General features: G+C 33.0%; 1 protein-coding gene across 1 annotated transcript in view; it reads left to right on the plus strand.

The window, feature by feature from the left end:
* The window catches only part of ZNF804B (zinc finger protein 804B), a 438,988-nt gene that overhangs the window by 336,552 nt on the left and 81,517 nt on the right, over positions 1-20,919 (plus strand). The window contains exon 2 of the mRNA XM_016149621.2: positions 9,269-9,412. Within this exon, the coding sequence (XP_016005107.2) occupies positions 9,269-9,412 (144 nt within the window). The remainder of the gene's footprint in view (positions 1-9,268; positions 9,413-20,919) is intronic.

Consider the following 20,919-nt stretch of genomic DNA (forward strand, 5'->3'; position numbering starts at 1 on the left):
AACAATATGTGTGGATCTTTCAACTGCTCAAGCAGCTATGAAAAGCTGTTTCAACTGTAGACTCCTCACCATGATCTGGGTTCCATGCTATTGGTATAGTCGACACGTAGTAACTTTTGCCCCAATTTCCAGCTAATCAGCCTTTCTGAATTCAATTGACAAGTATTTTTAATTTGTTTTCAAAATATCAAGTGTGTATCCAAAAAACATACACAGATTTTCTTTTTGATGAAGTCTGAAGTCACTGACAGAAGTTTTTCAAAGTTCTATGAGAATAATAATTAATAGGCAAAATGTAAGTGATATATTTCTTCTAAGTTATAGGACAACAGAGCCACTCTAGTTTATAGCATTTCTTTTAGCCCATGTGAATGCCTGTCTCTCAAAGTAAACTACCATATTGATAGATTTATCTTACGTGATGCATTTTTCCAACTTGAAGTTAATATTTCAAGATTCGAGACACATAGTTTCTATATAGCATACTTCTTTCACAATTCCTGATTTTCTATAAGTTTGAAAGTAAATTACCTATTAGAATTTCAATATATAAAAGCCTGGAACAGCCAGTTTGAAATAATGCAGTGCCCTTGTGAGCACAATCACTTTTTAAACATCTCTGGTTACAGAACAAGTAAACCAAATGCAGCAGACATTTTATCAGGCAGAGCAGACTTTCAGGAGAACAGAAAGAATGGCCTTGGAGTTTTGGCATATATATGATTTGCTCGTCCTTTTTAAAAAGGAAAGCCATTGGCTTTATATTATTTTAAAACATCACTTTAGGAGTTTCCAGGTCCATTTTAAGCACATGTAGAATGCAAACACGGTTTTATAGAACTGTGCAGATTAATACCAGAACAACCTGAGAAGGCTTAAGAATGGGAATTTACTTGACAATCACCTGCATCTATGAAGGGAACATATTTGCAGTCGCTTCTTGAACAAAAGTGAAGCAATGTCTAGGTCAGCATCTCTTCATGATCATTTCTTCCTTGGACAGCTGTTACAAATGTTGAATTAATCAAGCAGAAGTCACTAGCAAATTTCTAGAAAACTTAGTTATCTGACATTTTTCATTGATTTCTTTTATATTATAAAATGAAATGTCAGATACTATTAATTGCATTTTTACAATAAATAGTTATGGAAAGAGTAATGGCTAAACGAAAGTACTTCCTGTCTAATACACAATAGATGTATTCATTTAAATGTATTCAATTTTGATGAATGAAATTTGTCCATATTTATTACAGTTATACATACTTGTGGGCTGAATTGTGTAAATAGGACAGTATTATCAGTCTGGAAGAAGATAACACATTTCTTTTTATCATATTTTATATACCCACACGATAGATGCATTTCAAAATCTTTCTTTCAAATATAGAAATTTTACCCTTGAATTTCCAATCGATCTAATGATTATAAATATGGTCTGTCGGTAGTTCTGCTTTTTTTTGAAGGATGCTAAGGGTTTCTCTCTGTCTCATGGGAAGTGACAGAGGGGAACTGAGCATCTCAAGATCTTTCCATACAAAGGGGCTCTCGTTTGTCATTTGACATGGTCGAGCTCAGCTGTATGCACTACATAACATGGATTAGATTGCTCTTACACCACACATTGTTTTTCTTTGACTTCAACAAGGGTAGGACTATTAAAATGTAACTTAGTTGACATTTTTTTTTTCTCAATAGTAGACTATTTTAAGAGTAGTTTTGAGTTTATAGGAAAATTGGACAGGAAGTACAGAGAGTTCCTATATATTCTTCCCAACTCTATGCATTGCTTTCTTAATTAATTATTAACATTTTGAGTTAATGTAATGGGTAAGGATGTTCAGTGGTAAACCAATATTGATACATTATTACTAGTTAAAGCCTGTAGTTTACACCAAGGTTCACCCTTTGAGCTGTACAATTGTATGGGTTGTCACACCAGCATATCTATTTTAGGCTTTCCAATTCTCTCCCCTTTACCACTAACCAGCAAAAAAGTCAGAATGAAATCAAATGTATTCATTTCTTCACTGATTGCATTTATTCATCCATGCGTTCATTAATGAGTGTTTGCTAGGTGTGAACTCTAGAACGAGGACTACAATTTAATGTATTCAACCACTTCCCTGACCCTGGGTAAATTTATATATCTTCTCATGCCCTCTCTTTTTCTCTTTCACCAAAGATATTGCATGGATTTACTTGTGAGGGCTAGAATGTTCTCTATTAGAGATTGGTAGTCCTTGCATCTTGATGAGCTAATATATATTGTGTCCAGCAAGGCTCATTGCTTTATGTGTGTTTTACTGTTTCATTGATTGTTACAGAATAAACTGCAAACCAGTCCATGACCTTTACAAATGTGCAATGCAGGATCTGTATCTGATCAATAAGCAATCTGGAAACAACTGTTCCTTTTTCCTTCATGACAGACAAGCATAATTAGCAGTAATGCAATAGTTGCTGTGATGATTATCATCAAGTGCACCTGAGACTGTCTTATATACTTTCCAAAGTGTTTTTTTCTGGTGGAAGACCTATATATTAATTTATGCTGAGAAAACTAAAGTTGGTGGAATAGAATACTGTTGAAAAGTGGTTCTAATGGAAATGCATGTGTTTTCAAAAATAGTATCTGTTCAAATGAAGCCAAATTAGGAAGTTTTTCCAAAATAAGCAGTAATATAAGCAAATTTTAAATACTGAATTGCTTCCTGAACAGAAATGCAATCATCACTCTGGTATCTTGCCAGTAAATCAGAAATTTGCCATTCTTTTCAAATTAGAAGTGATACTGAGCTGTCCTCAAAGAATACCACCTAGAGAAATGTTTACATATTTAATGTGTTTGTATTTATCTTCTAATCTGAGCACTTGAATAAATCATTAATAAGAAGGGAAAATCTCTTTTTCAATTCCAGGAAATGGCTGACATCACACCTATTTGGCTATTGATGGCAAGGCCTAACTTTGGTCATATTCTATTCCAAATCTAGGAAACCAATACTGATTCTCAATGAATTGTAAGGAAAATAAGTGATTATGATAAAATGGAAAGAGCATTGCAAATCAAGAATTTATATTCTGATTGTTAATCTGTGTGCCATTCACCCTCTATTACTTTAAGATAATTCTTCAATAAATGCTTTAGACTTCAGAAGATACATTAAAAAAAGATATATTAAAAGTCTAAAAGTTTTTGATAAGCCTTAACATTGCCAAGGTAGGCCAACCTATTTATTATGTAGCAGGAAAGACATTCTCTGATTTTTTATAAATTTCAAATTCCAAGAAATCTTTACTGAGTTTCTTCTAAATAAGAAGTACATACTAGATACTATAGAACACAAAACCATTCTTTTTATAAAAACAGACAATCACATCTTTAGGAAAATTAATGGTAGTAATATTAATTTAAATTAATCCTCTGTGATGCTCTCTTAACTATGTGTAGAATTCCTAAATAGTTTGAAAGTTAAAAAAAAAATTGTGAGATAAAAACATCTGAAATCCTAATTATGTAAACCAAATTTGAATCTAATAGCAGGTTATTGTACTTTCGTATGAGATGATGGGCTGAAGATGCTATTGACTTTTCTCCATTATTCAAACTTTCATTGGAAAACGAGAGTTGCATTGTAGACTCGTGGGAGAATGGCATTATATTAAAATAATTTTTTACTATCACATACATATAATGATACACACACAATATTCAAACATCAAGTACCTGTTTTTTTCATTGCACTGTACTAAGTGCTTCTATAAAAATTATTTTATACTCAGAACTATCCTGTAAGCTATTCATTATTGCCATTAACTTACACTAAGATATCTGAAACCTTGAAAGTTTGAACTGCTCTACGATAAAGGCTGAGATTCAGGCTAGTCAGTCTTCAAAGACTAATTTTTTTCCCTGTCACATAAACAAACAAACAAACAAACAAACAAACCTCTAAAAAGAGTTTTCCCACACACAATCTCTTCTAGAGATACAGTAAGACCAAAGGAGTCTTCTGAGTCATCGACAGCCACTTGATCATCAAAGGTAGGGAAAAACATACTTTCTGAAGCAGGATTTTATTTGGGGCCAATATAATAGAACAGTCTAGAGAACATTAAAATTCTTGAAGCCATCTCTCACAAACAACTGTGAAAGGTCAAATGTGAGATTTCAATCAAAGAAAATCAATTCAATCCTCAAAGCTCGGAGCTGATATTACCATCAAGAAGATATGTAGAACAGCAATTCATTTTTTCTCTTTCTTTTTAACACACAGGGCACATAGTTACAAGCAGTAGAAACAAGAATATCACCTTGTATTTTCCTAGTGCCCATCTCTCAACTTCAAGGGCTTTATAGATTTTTAAAAATTATAATTATTCCTTTAACTGTCTCTGGGAGCTAGGGTTTCTATATCATCTTAAATCTACATAAAAGTTAGCAGAGACAGTTCAGAGTTATGTGACATCTGGATAAAGGCTAAGTAATTGGGCAGCTGTGAACATGGTGATTAACAGCTTCTGAAGTCAGGCAGATCTGAGTCTAAATCCAGTCTCTACTCTTCAACATCAAGAAAGTTTCTAAATGTGTTTGTGCCTTGCCTTCCATATCTTTATATGGGATAATAATAAATAATAACTTATAAAGTTATTGTGATGATTAAGGGAGTTGAGATGCATAAAGTGCTTGGTAGATTTCTGGTTTATAATGAAAGTTCAGTGGATATTAGTACAGAAGCATCATCTTAATAATAAAAATAATTTGGTAGCAAACATCCATGTTTCTAATTAAATGCATTAGTCGAGTCAGAATACTTGCCATTTTGCAGACACACCTATTATATTCATGAATGTAAAATTCTTGGTGTGAAAAAATACATTTTTTCTTTTTGCAACCAAAATATTAATTATGAAAAGTAATTAATTATTACAAAATTCTTATGAACTGCAACATAAAATGCCTACTGACAATAGCTAATGTTTTTTAAATGACTCTTGTTAAGATAACTGTCATGTTAAATTTATAATTCTTTTTTGACCTTTCAATGAATCATTGAGAATGGTTAACAAGTTTTCTTTTTTTTAATAAATTTATTTTTTTCCGTAAAATGAGGTTCAAAAGCCTCCTCTTCATAGGCAGTGAGAAGAGAAATTTATATAACTAGCAAATTAATGATGGAGTTATATATCAAATTTTGTATGCCTACTGTATTATTGTGAACTTCATTGACTGTTTATTTTTAAATTTACTGATATTGAGAATAGGTGAATATTTTTACTCCTTCCATAATTATTCCATATCTTTAAATATATTTAAAGACTGTGTAATTATTTTAGAGAGTAAATATCACCTTAATTTGCCTTCAATGTTTTCTGAAATTCTGAATGCTTACAGTGTACCCAATCAACGCTATGGATAAAACAGAAGAAAAAAAAAGACCTGACTTTTTCTTCCAATTATTTTATTAAAATTATTTTATTTTTTATTGAGATAACATTGGCTTCTAATATATTAGAAGTTTCAGATGTGCAGCATTATAATTTGACATCTGTATATATTATATTGTGCTCACCACCAAAATTCTAATTTCCATCTATCACAGTACATTTGACCCCCTTGACCCATATTTCCCTCCCTCCACCCCACCATCCCTCTGGTAACCACTGATTTGTTGTCTGCCTTTATGAGTTTTGTTAGTTTTTTTGTTGTTCATCTGTTTTTTTGTGTGTGTAGAATATAAAAAAAACAATTATTCTTACCTATTATAAACTAGGTAAACTCTATAGTAACTTGTGATTATCACTCTATCATAATTTACAGTATCCGTCTCTTTACATGTAATTATCCCATACTAGACTGTAAAATTCTGAGGGGAAGACCCAGTAAGAAATGGACATCTAGAAGTTGCTTAACAGGAGATTTTTGAATGCATGAATGCTTAATGATTAATTGGATAAATGTATGGTTATGGTTGAATAAATGGTTGGGTGGATGAGGCAACATAATACAGTGGAGAGTGTGTCCCCGCTTTACCATTGGCTAATTTTATACAAGTCATGCTATAACTAAACATCATTTGTCTCTTCTGCTAAACAGTAGCTTTAAACTGCATAATACCTCTCTAACTAGTCTGAGACCTTACCCTTCAGCCTCTGGAGCATATGGCTGGACCAACTCAGCTCCATCTTCATAGATATTCCAATTTCACACTGGAGAACAGGCCTACCTCATGCTGAGTAATATTAAGTATCATTTGGGTCATAGTCCTTTTACTCAGCTTTAGCTCTAATCTCAGTTTTCAAGTTTTGCCAAAGATTTTAAATACTCTTTTATTTATTTTTTTCCTCTATAATTCCTCTGCCTCTACCCAACTCTTGGCTATATTGTTCTCTGCCTGGGATTTCTACCACCAGATCTCAGTTTTTCCTTTTCTCATCCCCAGTTATATGGTATTGGGTTTATGCTCTTACTTCTGGCTTTGCTGGATACACTGGATTTTGAACTCTATGTGTTTTACTAATGGCATTTATATCCCACTTATGCATGCTTCTTCTCCTAGTAAAGAGACTAGGATACACCCTGGGGGATATCATTAATCCTTAAAAGGAAGAGAAATAGATATATCAGCACCATTTCCTTTCAAGAAGTGGGATATGTAATTTAGTCTGATGACTTTGTATAATGTGAATATTTACAGAAGATGGTATGTGACTAAAATGTTGGTAGAATTCTAATTATAACTATATTATTTTTCATTGAAAATCATGTAATATCATAATTAAAGGATGGTTTAGAGATAAAATTTGTTTAGATGAAGATACCAGGTAATTGGAGAAGTTTCGATCCTGGCCATTGAGTTATTGTCATAAAATTCTCTGCATAATCTAAAAATAATGTGAAAATACATTTTAATCACATATTCATCCTGAATTCTCAGTTGCCGCCCACATCACAACCAGTTAATAAAGCTGAGGTATTTTTAATTACTGAGGCAGAGTTGCTCAATATCTAAGGCACATGGTGAGTTTCTAAGGCTATTCCAGTGTCATAGTAAGGTAAGAAGAACTATGGTTAAACCAAAATAGTCACTAGTTCCAATCCTGTTCCTGAAATTATACTAAAAAAGGGCATGAAAAAAAATCTTAGTGAGAATGACTGAATGAGAAATAATGATTTCCCCCAATTCTAAGCCAACTAAATCAAGAAATTTAACTCTACCTCAATTATAGTCCAGCCTCAATTCTCAACAGTAACTACATTAGCAGGCCATTATCCTGGTTCTTAGAGTAACTCAGACTTTTTCTGAAATCAAAATTCATATTCTCATCACTGGATACATCCTTTTCAATAGCTTTTATATCTCCCCTTAGCCTTGAATGTCTTCAAATTTCTACTTTAACTCTCTTAGGCAATCCAGATATTTGGTCTAGTTTTGCTGCTTGTAAATGGTACTCATGTTTTTTCCTGCCATTTGCCATGCATGTTAGCTCTTATATTTGGGCTTTAATAATTATTTTCCCATGTCTAAATTTAATAATTGCTCCATTGCGTCACCCAACCTTGTAAGAATGTGTTTTGTGATGTGCATAGTGATGCCCCTATGATTTAGGTTTATGGCCTGATTTCTTTTATAGAGGGTTAGTCACTTTAGAAAAACAAAGCTAAAAACGCATCCTTTATTTTGTTCATTCATTTTTTATGCATATTTATTTGATATCCTTTATGTGCCAATTATTCATTTATTTAGGCACTGGGATAATAGAGAAAAACTTGCAAAATGATAGGAAGGATGTAAGCTATCATCTATTAATTTATGTAAAGCATATTAAGTAGACATCAGTTCTGGGCTAAACATTGTGTTGGTGTTGCAGACACAAAAATGAATAACACAGTCCCTGCCCTCAAAGAATTTGTGGGAGCAATAGACATGAAAACAGATCATTTAACATCATAGGGCATGTCTAGTAACAGAATTTAAGAGGGTAATATGGAAGCATGAATTAATACAAGATGATACTGATGAAGTAGGAAGGAGCTTGTGTGGTATATTAATAGGACTGGCCTTAAAAGTAGATGGTAAAGTACAGTTGTTTATCACCATGGGAGTGAGGCATAGGTTATTTGAATTTGAATCTCCTCTCACTAACTCAGTGGCTATGAGTGTGTGATCTCTCTAAGTGTTGGCCGAAACATTTGTAAAATGTAGATTTAAATAGAACTTATTTTTTTAGGGTTGTTGTGAGGAATAAACGAGATAATTCACATACTTAGCCTAATATCTGGCACATATTTATGCTCAATAGTATTCATTACTATTATTCTATAGGCAATGAGAAAATTCAAGAAGATTTTAAGCAGAGGAATGAAGTGGCCAAAGCACTTTTTGAGATAAAACATGGTCAAATTGTAAGGGTAATAGTCTTGAAAAACATGTCATAAACTCATTGGTGATGTCTGTGAGGAACTGATGCTGATGGGAGAAGCTTAGACTGGAGTTGGAGATTATGGATAAATAGGGCTGAAGCTATAGTGTGAGTTGGGGGATCTCCCAGGGAGAACATGTTGAGTGGATCATCAGTTGGGAGAAGATTAACTTTTGTGTCACACAAAAATATAAGTGTTAATATCAACAGAACTGACTGTGAAGGAGGAATGATCATAGATGTGTTTGGTAATAAGTAACATAATGGAGGCTTTCTCCTTTCAGAATAGTCATGGAAAAGATTTCCAAAGCACTCAAAGAGCTGGTTTGGGAAAGAAGTACAAACTTACCAATTTAACAAGGTAGTAAATGCATTATGTTCAGAGAATAGCAAGTCCCAACACTGATGATCTCAGTGAGACTAAATTACATGACACACAGTGAATGATATAAAACAATGTAATTAATGTTTCAACAAAATATTGTAGTAGAGAGGCATCGTAATGTTTGAGATGGGTCATTTGGATAGGCAGAGGAAATGGTACTGAGATTTCCACTTAGGTGAGTCGACAGAAACACAAGCTGGAAATGGGCAATAAGAAGGATGAATAATGATCAGATTGCAGCTGATGGCTTTTTTTGAGATAGTTTATTATGTGTTTATTGATAATTTAGAGATAAGGCTGAGCTGAAAGTTACTTCCACAGTGCCATGAATTTTCGAAAAATAATTAGCCTCATCATATTATTTTAGTCACAGTAAAATTATCAACTTGAATAATAAGATATGTGGTTAAGATATTAGAGAATATAACCAACACATTTGCCTCTTTTTTTTTAAAGGATTTTCCAGAAAAGGAGAAGTCCACAGCAAAGGCCCTGGAAGATGTAAAAGCAAACTTTTACTGTGAATTATGTGACAAGCAGTATCACAAACACCAGGAATTTGACAATCATATTAATTCTTATGATCATGCTCATAAACAGGTAAGCCAAAGTGGAAAAAATCCTTCATATTCCTGGATTTACACCTTCAGAACAGAATGTATGCATTTGACCTTATTTATTATTATCTAAGATGCTGAGGTAAAACCATTTTATATCTTTTTTTTCCCCTGAAAGTTTATGTTTTCTATTTAAATGTTAGATTAAATATATTTTTCCTAGGAGTAGCATAAAATAATAGATGAACTTAGAGATGATTGACATTTGTTTGAGAATTATGTAGATGGCCAAACCAGAACCCAGTAATAATAGTGCCAATTTCAAAAATGCCTACCTTGTTTGTGCAGTACTAGAACATAGGACCAGTAATAGGACAGAATTTGTTATAGAGTTCTTCCAAGAGTTCCAGGGTGTAGGTATAGGGAATACTAGGTCTTTAGGAAAACAAATCTGAATAAAAGATTACTTTCCCAAGAATACCCTCTTAGGAAAATTAAAGTGGTTACATAATAAATCATTGCAAACAAACAAAAATTTAGAAAGTCAAAGTTTAGGAGGTAATGGCAGGTGGAAACATTTAATTTCTTTTTCTTGAAAAGATTATATATACATATACTATATATTACATATATAATTATCAATGTTGTTATTTTACACTTGGCTGCTAATATTCTCTATTTTTATCTGTCTTTGAAAGAGGTGGCTATTTTGTTCTTATCCTATTCAATCTTATCCTTGCTGCATGAGGTATAAAGATATTGGCCATTTAGGAATTAAAAGTGTTAAATGCCGTTAAGAAAGAAATTCCACAGAGAATTATTACTAAGAGTATAAGAAGGTACAAGCTCCTGATGCCAAATGGACCAAATATCTTGGAATATATGGGTAAATCTTATATAATCCAAACCTAAAATATTTACCCAGTGTGAACAGCAATGAATATTTTGGCTAACATCACAAATATTTATTGAGTATATATAAGATGTATGGCCTTGGGAGATGCAAGACGTAGTTTCTATCTTTGATGATATGGCATGTGTATATAATTAACTATATTTCACTGATAAGAGCAAGAACCATAGGATATATTGTTTCAGGACTGTGATTCCAAAATCTTAATATGTATATAGTCATTTTGGAACTTGTTAGTAATTCAGATTCCATAAACTATTCTAATTTAATACTTCAGAGATTGGGCCTTGGAACATGCATTTTAAAATAATATAAAATGTAGTTTTTCAAATATATTTAAAAATGAACTATGTGTCTATCATCCAACTCCAACAACAATCAATTTTCTTTCATTTACCACCACTCACCACCCTCCCACCACCACCATGCATTATTTTGAAGCAAGTTCCATACATCGTACCATTTCATCTGAAAGTGTATGAAGATATATAATAATGCTTAAACAATGCCGTCATTATTACATCTAAAAATTAAGAGTAGAATGTTAATATCAGTTAGTCTCTTGTTTTCCTAGTTGTCTCATAAGTGATATATGAATTTGGATGAGTAGAAATCAGTATTCAAAAATATCCATACTTTTGATTAACAAGTCTTTAAGTTTCTTGCAATAAACAGTTGATCCTTGAATATCATGGGTTTAAACTACATAAGTGTACTTATATGCAGATTTTTTAAATAGATATATTGGAGAATTTTTTTGGAAATTTGCAACGAATCGAAAAACATAGATGTACCATGTAGCCTAGAAATATCAGAAAAATTAAGAAAAAGATAGATGTGTAATAAATGCATAAAATATATATAGATGCTAATCTATTTCATCAATTACTACTATAAAATATATACAGATCTGTTATAAAAATTTTGAAGTTATCAAAATTTACAAACCATACATAATACCACTCACAGTTGAAAGAACTGTAAGCAAAAGCAAAGATGTAATATGAAATCATAACTGCATAAATTAATTGTAATACGTACTGTTTTACTGCAATAAATTTTTAGCCACCTCCTATTGCTGTTGCGATTAGCATAAATATTTCTAGTATCTGCTTAAAAGACCATGCAATGCCAATCATCTCCATTGAGCAGTTTGCCTTTCCAGTAAATTGTGTATCATAATAAAAAGGTGATCTCTTGCAGTTTTCATGTATTTTTCATTGAATTTAGTATAATACCATACACCTAAAATAACACCATAGGACCCATACAAAGTTCCCCTAGTGATGCTGGAAAGGATCCTAAGAAACAGAGAAAAGTCATGATATTATCTGAAAAATTTGAATAACTCGATATGTACCATAGGTTGAGGACTGCACCCACCATTGCAAGTGAATGAATCCAGTGTAAGGAATACTGTTAAAAATTAAAAATATTAAAAAAAGACAACGTGAAGCCATCACAGTAGCTACATTAGCAGGCGAGAAAACCTTTTTATCTCATATTGAAAATGCAGCTTTTATGTGAGTGCAGGACTGCTGTAACAAAGGCATATCTATAGACTCTAATATGATTCAAGAAAAAGTGAAGTCATTATGTGACAACTTAAAGCAAAAGAAAGGTGAAGGCTCTAAAGCTGGAGAATTTAATGCTAGCAAAAGACGGTTTGATAATTTTAGAAAGAGGTTTGGCTTAAAAAATGTCAAGATAACAGGAGTTCCCAGACACTGGTAAGAAAATCACTGAAGAAAAAAGATATCTGCCTGAACAGGTTTTTAATGCAGATGAAAAGTGCCCTATTCTGGAAAAAAAAAATGCCACAAAAGACATTTATTAGTAAGGTGGAGAAGTGAGCACTAGGAATTAATGCAGGAAGAAATAGGCTAACTCTACTGTTTTGTCTGAATGTAGTCAGGTTTATGATCAGGTGTGCCCTTACCTATAATTTCTGAGCTGTGAAGGGAAAAAATAAATACCAGATACCAGTCTTTTGGTTGTACAACAAGGAGGCCTGGGCAATGAGAATCTTTTTCTGCATTAATTCCATAGATGCTTTGACCCTGAAGTCAGGAAATACCCTTGCCACTAAGTGACTGCTTTTTTATTTTATTATTAATAATTTTTATTAGCTTCAAGTATACAGTTAAATGTTTATGTAGTTTATGAAATGATCAAGTGATTGCCTTTTAAAGTTATTTTTTAATTTTATTAAATTTATTGGGATAACATTGGTTAATAAAATTCTATAGGTTTCAAATGTAAAATTCTATAATACATCATCTGTTTATTGGATTATGTGTTCACCACCCAAAGTCAAATCTCCTTCATCACCTGTAATTGACTCCTTTATCCTTTTCTACCTCTGCCCCACCTCCCTCCCCCTCTGATAACCACTATACTCTTGTCTGTGTCTGTGAGTTTTTGTTTGTCTTGTTTGTTCATTTTTGCTTTTAGTTTTATATCTCACTTATGAGTGAAATCATATGGTTCTTGACTTTTTCCATCTGCCTTATTTTACTTAGCATGATATTCTCAAGACCCATCCATGTTCTTGCAAATGACAGTATTTCATCTTTTATGGCTGAGTAATATTCCATTGTATATGTGTACCACATCTTTTTTTTATCCAATCATCTATCAAAGGACTCTTCAGTTGTTTCCATGTCTTGCCAACCATGAATAATGCTGCAATGAACATAGAGGGTACATATATCTTTAAAATAAATGTTTTCAAATTCTTCCGGATACCCAGAAGAGAGATTGCTGGGTCATATGGTAACTCTATTTTTAATTTTTTGAGATGCCTCCACACTGTTTTCCACAGTGGCTGCACCAATTTACATTTCCACTAGCAGTTTTTGAAGGTTCCTTTTCTCCACAACCTTTCTAACACTTGTTATTTCTTATTTTGTTGATTGTAGCCACTCTAATAGGTATTGTGGTTTTGATTTGCATTTTTCTAATAGTTAAGTTGAGCATTTTTTCATATATGTGTTGGCTATTTATATGTCTTCTTGGAAGAAGTGTCTGTTCAGGGATTTGAACTTTAAGTTATTTTGATAACACAATGCCCTTGACCACCCAGAACCCCATGAGTTCAACACCAAAGTAGTCTACTTGCCCCAAACATAATGTCTCTAATTCAGCCTCCATAACAACAGATCATAAGGACCTTTAAGGCTTATTACATACGATACTCTATTGAAAAGACTGTCAATACTATGAAAGGAAACCCAACAGAGAGAACATCATGAAAGTCTGGAAGAATTACACCACTGAAATTGCCATTGTTGTTATCGAAAAAGCCATGAACACCAAGTTAAAAAGAGTAAATTCCTTCTGGAGAAAACTGTGTCCAGATGCTGTGCATGACTTCAGAAAATTTATAATACAGCCAATCAAGGAAATTACAAAAGAGATTATGGATATATAGCAAAAAAGGTGGGTAGTGAAGGATTTCAAGATATGGATCTTGGATAAATTCAAGATCTAATTGTTACCACATCAGAGGAATTAACAAAAAACAACTTGATGGAGACAAGTATTTCTTAATCAGTGCCACACAAGGAAGAAGACATAGCAGAAGCAGTGCCAAATAACAAATTGACATTAGATAATCTGGCAGAAGGATTCCAGTTATTCAAGACTGCTTTCAACTTATTTTATAATATTGATCCTTCTATGATACAGACACTGAAACTAAAGCAAATGGTAGAAAAAGGATTGTACCATATAGAAACATTTTTAGAGAAGCGAAAAAGCAAAAATGGCAGACAGAAATTATGATGATTATTATGTGTTTTTTGTAAAGTTACACCAAGCATGCCTTCCTTTCCTACCTCCCCTTCCACCTCATTCACTTCTTTTGCCTCTGTCACCCCTGAAATAGCAAGACCAGCTTCTCCTCTTCCTCTTCTTTCCCAGCCTATCAAGGTGAAGACAAAGAGGATAAAGACCTTTATGATGATCTACTTCCACTTAATAAATAGTAAATAATCATCATGCCATACAGTTACTAAACTTCTCTGTTGTATATGTCTGTGAATGTCTTTCTGTGAAAATCTAATAACTGTACAGCAAGAACTGTATGAGATGTTCCTGCGGTATCCTTAGCATCATTGTTTAAGTATTCATCCTGTAGAACATTGTGTGCAAGATTTGTATGGAAGTGTGTAGCCTATCCTTACATAGGCATAAGCTGAGTGATATTTAGTATAAAATTAACAATGCATCAGTTTTCTTATTGTTTTATAACTTTGCTCTCTCTCTCTCTCTCTCTGTCTCTTCTACTCACCCAACCTCCATTTTGGCTTAGAGAAACTGTATATTAGCCTATTATCACAAGTGTTTTTTTTAAAAATGTTTCCAATGCTATATTAAGAATATGACTGTAACATTGTATGTAATAAAATGTTTTATAATGATCCATTCACTAGTGTATAGGCTTGGCTACTATAAAGCAATAGTATCAATAGTATCAATAGCAATAGTACTGGCTACCATCCAGTAGTCATAGTTGCTGCTTCTTCATTGTCAATGCATTAATGGCCATACCTGTAAATAAATATAAATTTATTTTTCGCATTATCATTTTTGATGTCTATCTTAGTAATACATACAACATTTGCAGTGTTTTGTATCATATAAGACCATATTGATGTGGGTACCGACAGACAGATGATTCATCTTATAAACATATGATAAAAACTTAAGGTATCAATCAGTACATGCAGTACTGTAAATGCATTCACTCTTCATTATGATTTTCTTAATAATAGTAAAAATATAATATATATATTACATATAACATACAAAGTATATTAATCAACTGTTTATGTTATGGATAAGGCCAACAGGGGACTGTCAGTAGTTGAGTTTTGGGGGAGTCAAAAGTTACCTGTAGATTTTCTACTGCATGGAGGGTTGGTCCCTTAATCCTGCCTTATTCAATGGTCAATTGTATATTTAATCTAGAAGGCTCTCATTCCCTCTTATTTTACTCCTTGAAATTTGTTGAAAAAACTGGATTGTTTAACACATTTAGCATTTTGCTGAATGCAACCCAGTGTTGTCTTTTCACATTTTCTCTGTTTTCTGTAATTCCTTCAAACTGATTGTTATAGAGAGAGATCTGATTAAATGCAGGTTCATGTTTTTTATTGGCAATAATATGTTAGAGGGCATATTTTATTGTTCTATAAAAAAGAATCTGACATCTGTTTTTTATGACTAAATTTAGAAAGTGGGTTTGGGTGCTATCAGCTTGATCCATTTATCATTAAGTACCCCAGCAATAATTTTTCACTAATGGTTTTTATAGCCATAAATAATCATTTATTTAAATTTGTTATTTCACTTGGAGTTATAAAATGATGATTCTAATTCTCTCATCCTTTTGTCATTTATTAGAATATATCCATAAAAATAAACTTCCCATAAGCATCAGCCCATGGGGATTTTTTTAAGTGGTATTTAGGCTACATATAAGGGGGAAAAAAGTCATTCCAAGAATTTAAAGACATAAGTGACCAATAAGTCTCATAGGATAGTGACATTTGCCCATGCTTTAAACATGCATAAGTAGATGGTGACAATAGGAACACAAGAAGCTAAAGAGAGAAAGTGGAAAAGCATGAGTCATCTTTTGAAAACTAGAGAAAGTATTGGGTTACCAAGAGATAAATTATCCACACCTGATCTGGTAGCCACAGCCTCTCTTGAACTATGAAACTGTCTAATTAAATTCTTTTTTTTTTTTATCACTTCCTTAAATCTTATTTCCATTGGCTTTCCAACATGTAGACAAAACAACTTTTCCTCAATCCTTGTGTTCCCTCTATGCATTCATTTCTATTTTTCGTTAGGCTTACCAGAATTCCAACATTCCTAGGCACGTACCTTCATCAAACAATGATTGAATTTCTACTGTGTGTTACTGTTCTAGTTCTGAAATATGGACAAATTAGTCTCTAGCTTCAGGGAGCCTATATTCTAACAGAAGATAGAAATGTCAATAAATCTTTTTTTAATTAAAAATTAAGTTTATTGGGATAACGTCGGTTAATACAATTATATAATTTTCAGGTGTACATAATAATTTGATATCTGTATATTCTATTGTGTAATTACCAACCAGAGTCCAGTTTCCTTCAGCTACCATATATTTGAACCCCTTTTCCCACTTCACCCTACCCCTACCCACTTATATTTGAACCTCTTTACCCCATCTACTTCTCTCCTCTTCACCCACTCCCTCCCTACCCTCTGGTAACCAATAGTCTATATTCATGTCCATGAGTCTCTGCTTGTCCTGCTCATTTGTTGCTCTTAGGTTTATATCTTCCATATAAGTGATATCAAGTAATTTTCAACTTTTTCTGTCTGGCTTATTTCGCTTAGCATGATGATCTTGAGGTCCATGTATGTTGTTGCAAATGGCAGTATTTCATCTCTTCTCATGGCTGAATAATTATATATATACCACAGCTTCTTTAGCCAATCATCTATCGTAGGATACTTCAGTCACTTCCATGTCCTGGCCACTGTGAATAACGCTGCTATGAACATCAGTGTGCAAATATCTTTTTGGATATGGGTTTCCAAGTCTTTGGGGGTAAATACCTAGTAGAGGGATTGCTGGATCATATGGTACATCAGTTCTTTGTTCTTTGAGGAACCTCCATACTGTTTAACATAGTGGCTGCACCAATTTGCAGTCCCACCAGCAGTGTATGAGGGTTCTTTTTTCTATGTATCCTCTTCAGCATTTATTACTTGTCCTGTTGATTATAGCTATTCTAACAGGTATGAGATGATATTTCATTGTGGTTTTGATTTGAATTTCCCTCATAGCTCATGCTGTTGAGCATCTTTTCAAATATTTGCTAACTATTTGCTTGTCCTCTAGGGAGAAGTATTTGTTCAGGTCCTCTGCTCATTTTTTGATTGGATTGTTTGGTTTGTTGTTGTTGTTGTTGTTGTTGTTGTTATCGAGTTGTATGAGTTCTTTGTATATTTTGGATATTAGGCCCTTTTCAGAGGTGTTGCTTGCAAATATATTTTCCCATTCGGATAGTTCTCTCTTTACCTTGTTGATGATTTCTTCTGCTGAGCAGAAGCTTTTTAGTTTGATGTAGTCCCATTCATTTATTTTTGCTTTTGCTTCCCTTGCTTTTGAGGTCATATTCATAAAATCCTCTTTAAGTACAAGGTCCTTGAGTTTTGTTCCTATGTTTTCTTCTATGCATTTTATTGTTTCAGGTCTTATATTCAGGATCTTAATCCATTTTGAGTTAATTTTGGTGTATGGTTATAGAAACCAGTCTAGTTTCATTCTTTTGCAGGTGTCTTTCCAGTTTTCCCAGCACCATTTTTTGAAGAGGCTTTCTTTTCTCCACTGTACAGTTTTGGTTTTTGTTAAAAATTATTTGCTCATATAAATATGGGTTTATTTCTGGATTCTCGATTCTGTACCACTGGTTTTTGTGTCTGTTCTGCTGCCAATATCACACCGTTTTGATTTCTGTCATTTTGTAGTATAATTTGAAGTCAGCCAAAGTGATGTCTCCAGTCTCATTCTTTTTTCTCAGCATGGCTTTGGCGATTCGGGGTCTTTTGTGCTTCCATACAAATCTGATGATTTTTTGTTCTATTTTTTTAAAAAATGCTGATGGAGTTTTGGTGGGAATTGCATTACATCTGTATAATGCTTTAGGTAATATGGTCATTTAACTCTATTGATTCTTCCAATCCAAGAATACAGAATATCTTTTCATTTCTTTGTATCTTCTTCGATTTCTTTTAGTAGAGTCTTTTGGTTTTTATTATATCGGTCCTTTACATTTCATTAAATTCACTCCTAGGTATTTTATTCTCTGCGTTGCAATTTCAAAAAGAATTATTTTTTCTACTTCTTTTTCTGACCCTTCATTGTTAGAGTATAGGAATGCTATGGAATTTTGAATATTGATTTTGTATCCACAAACTTTACCGTATTTGCTTATTGTTTCTAGTAGTGTTCTTGTGGAGTCTAGGGTTTTCTATACAAGAATTATGTCATCTTCAAATACTGACAGTTTGACTTCTTCATTTCCTATTTGGATGACTTTTATATCTTTCTCTTGTCTGATTGTACTTGCTAAGATCTCCAATGTTATATTAAATAACACTGGCGATAGTGGACAGCCTTGCCTTCTTCCTGATCTTAGAGGGAAGGTTTTTAATTTTTCACCATTAAGTATAATGTCGGCTGAGTATTTGTCATAGATGGCCTTTATAATATTAAGGTACTTTCCTTCTATACCAGTTTTGTTAAGTATTTTGATCATAAATGGATGTTGTATCTTGTCAAAGGATTTTTTTACATCTATTGATATAATCATATGACTCTTATTTTTTAATTCATTTATGTGGTGTATCACATTAATCGATTTGCATATGTTGAACCATCCCTGTGCCACTGAGGTGAAGGCCACTTCATTGCAATATATAATCTTTTTAATATGTTACTGTATTTGGTTCATTAGTATCTTATTTAGGATTTTTGCATCTGTGTTCATGAGAGATATTGGTCTGTAGTTTTCTTTCTGTGTCTTATCTTTACCAGGTTTTGGTATCACAGTAATATTGACCTCATAAAATGAGCTAGGAAGTATTGCCTCCTCTTCAATTTTTTGGAAGAGTTTGAGGAGAATAGGTATTAAATCTTTGAATGTGTGGTAGAATTCACTGGTGAAGCCATCTGGTCCTGAACTGTTTGCTTTTTGGTAAGTTTTTTGATCGTTTAAGTTTGCTAATCGTCTATTTAGATTTTCCAGATCTTCTTAGTTCAGTCTAGGAAGGTTGTATTTTTCTAAGTACTGGTCTATCTCTTCTAGGTTATTAAATTTGTTATTATATACTTCTTCATAGTATTCATGCATGACCCTTTGTATTTCTGTGATGTCAATTGTAATTTGCCCTCTTTCATCCCTCATTTTGTTTATTTGTGTCCTTTCTCTTTTTTCTTAGTGAATTTAGCCAGGGGGTTGTCAATTTTATTAACCTTCTCAAAGAATCAGTTCTTTTTTGCATTTCTATTTTCTTTTTTTTAAATTTTATTTAATTCTGCTTTAATTTTGATCATTTCTTTCCTTCTGCTGATTTTAGGCCTCATTTGTTCTTCCTTTTCTAGTTTTTAAAGATGAAACATTAGATTGTTTGTTTAGGCTCATTCTTGTTTTTAGAGATAGGCCTGTAATGATATGAACTTTCCTCTTATGACCATTTTTGTTGCGTCCTAAAAGTTTTGATACGTTGTCCTATCATTATCATTCATTTCTAGGTATCTCTTATCTCTCTTTTTATTTCTTCCCTGACTCGGTTATTCTTCAGTTAATCTCCATGTATTTGTGGTTCTTTCCGGTTTCTTTTTGCAGTTGATCTCTAGTTTTGAGTATTATGATTAGAGAATATGGTTGGTATGATTTCAACCCCGTTATATTTGTTGAGGCTATTTCTGTGTCCCAGTATGTGTTCGATTCTTGAGAATGTTCAATGTGCACTAGAGAAGATTGTATGAGCAGCTGTTCTGGGATAGAAGGCTCTGTAAATGTCAATTATGTCCAGGTGGTCTAATAAGTCATTTAATGATGTTATATTTCCTTACTGATTTTTCTGTGTGGGTGATCTGTCCATATCCAACAGTGGGATATTTAGGTCCCCTACTATGATGATGTTTTGGTCTGTTTCTCCCTTTTGTTCTGTTAGTATTTGCTTTACATATTTTGGGGTTCCCTGATTGGGAGCACAGATATTAATCAGTGTTATATCTTCTTGGTTCATGATTTCCTTTATCATTATGAAGTATCCCTCAGTATCTCTCTTTACCTTTTTTATTTTGAAGTCTATTTCATCCGATATTAGTACCACTACTCCCTCTTTCCTCTGATTGCCATTTGTTTGAAATATCATTTTCCACCTTTTTACTTTGAGTTTATATTTGTTTTTGGAGCTGAGATATGTTTCCTGGAGTCGGTATATCATTGGGTTTTGTTTTTTGATCCAATCTGCAACTCTGTGCCTTTTTCTTGGTGAGTTCAGTCCATTTACATTTAGGGTGATAATTGAAATACAAAGTCTTCTTATAGCCATTTTATCTTTTGCTTTCTGGTAGCTCAATGTTTTCATTGCTTCCTTGTCCTTATCTTTCTGTTTTCTCTATTTTGGTTGGCTTTTATGGGTTTTGCCTCTGATCCTTCTTGTTTTATGTTATGTACTTCAGTTCTGAATCTTCTGTGTGTGGTTACTGTTACAAATATGTAAAAGATAGCTGTATATATACAGTCGTCCATTTTCTTCTGTGCGTGCCTTATCTCCATTCCTCTTTGCTAATTTGGACATTTGAATCCTCCTCTTTTCAGTCTTCGTTGTCTCAATTTGTCCCTATGTATGCTGAACATTCATTACTACCTGTTACAACAATTTTCTTCTTATTATTTAAGCTTATAATGGCCTATTCTTAGTAAGGATTGCATTCCTCTGCTTCTATTTGCCTGATAGTCACTTTACTCCTAAGTATGTATTTTTGTTTTGTTTTGTTTTGTTATTTTATTTTAGGTGAGCTGATCCCTTTCAGTATTTTCTGTAGTGCAGGCCTC

Source organism: Rousettus aegyptiacus, unplaced genomic scaffold, assembly GCF_014176215.1.
Source record: "Rousettus aegyptiacus isolate mRouAeg1 unplaced genomic scaffold, mRouAeg1.p scaffold_m13_p_13, whole genome shotgun sequence".
Taxonomy (NCBI): domain Eukaryota; kingdom Metazoa; phylum Chordata; class Mammalia; order Chiroptera; family Pteropodidae; genus Rousettus; species Rousettus aegyptiacus.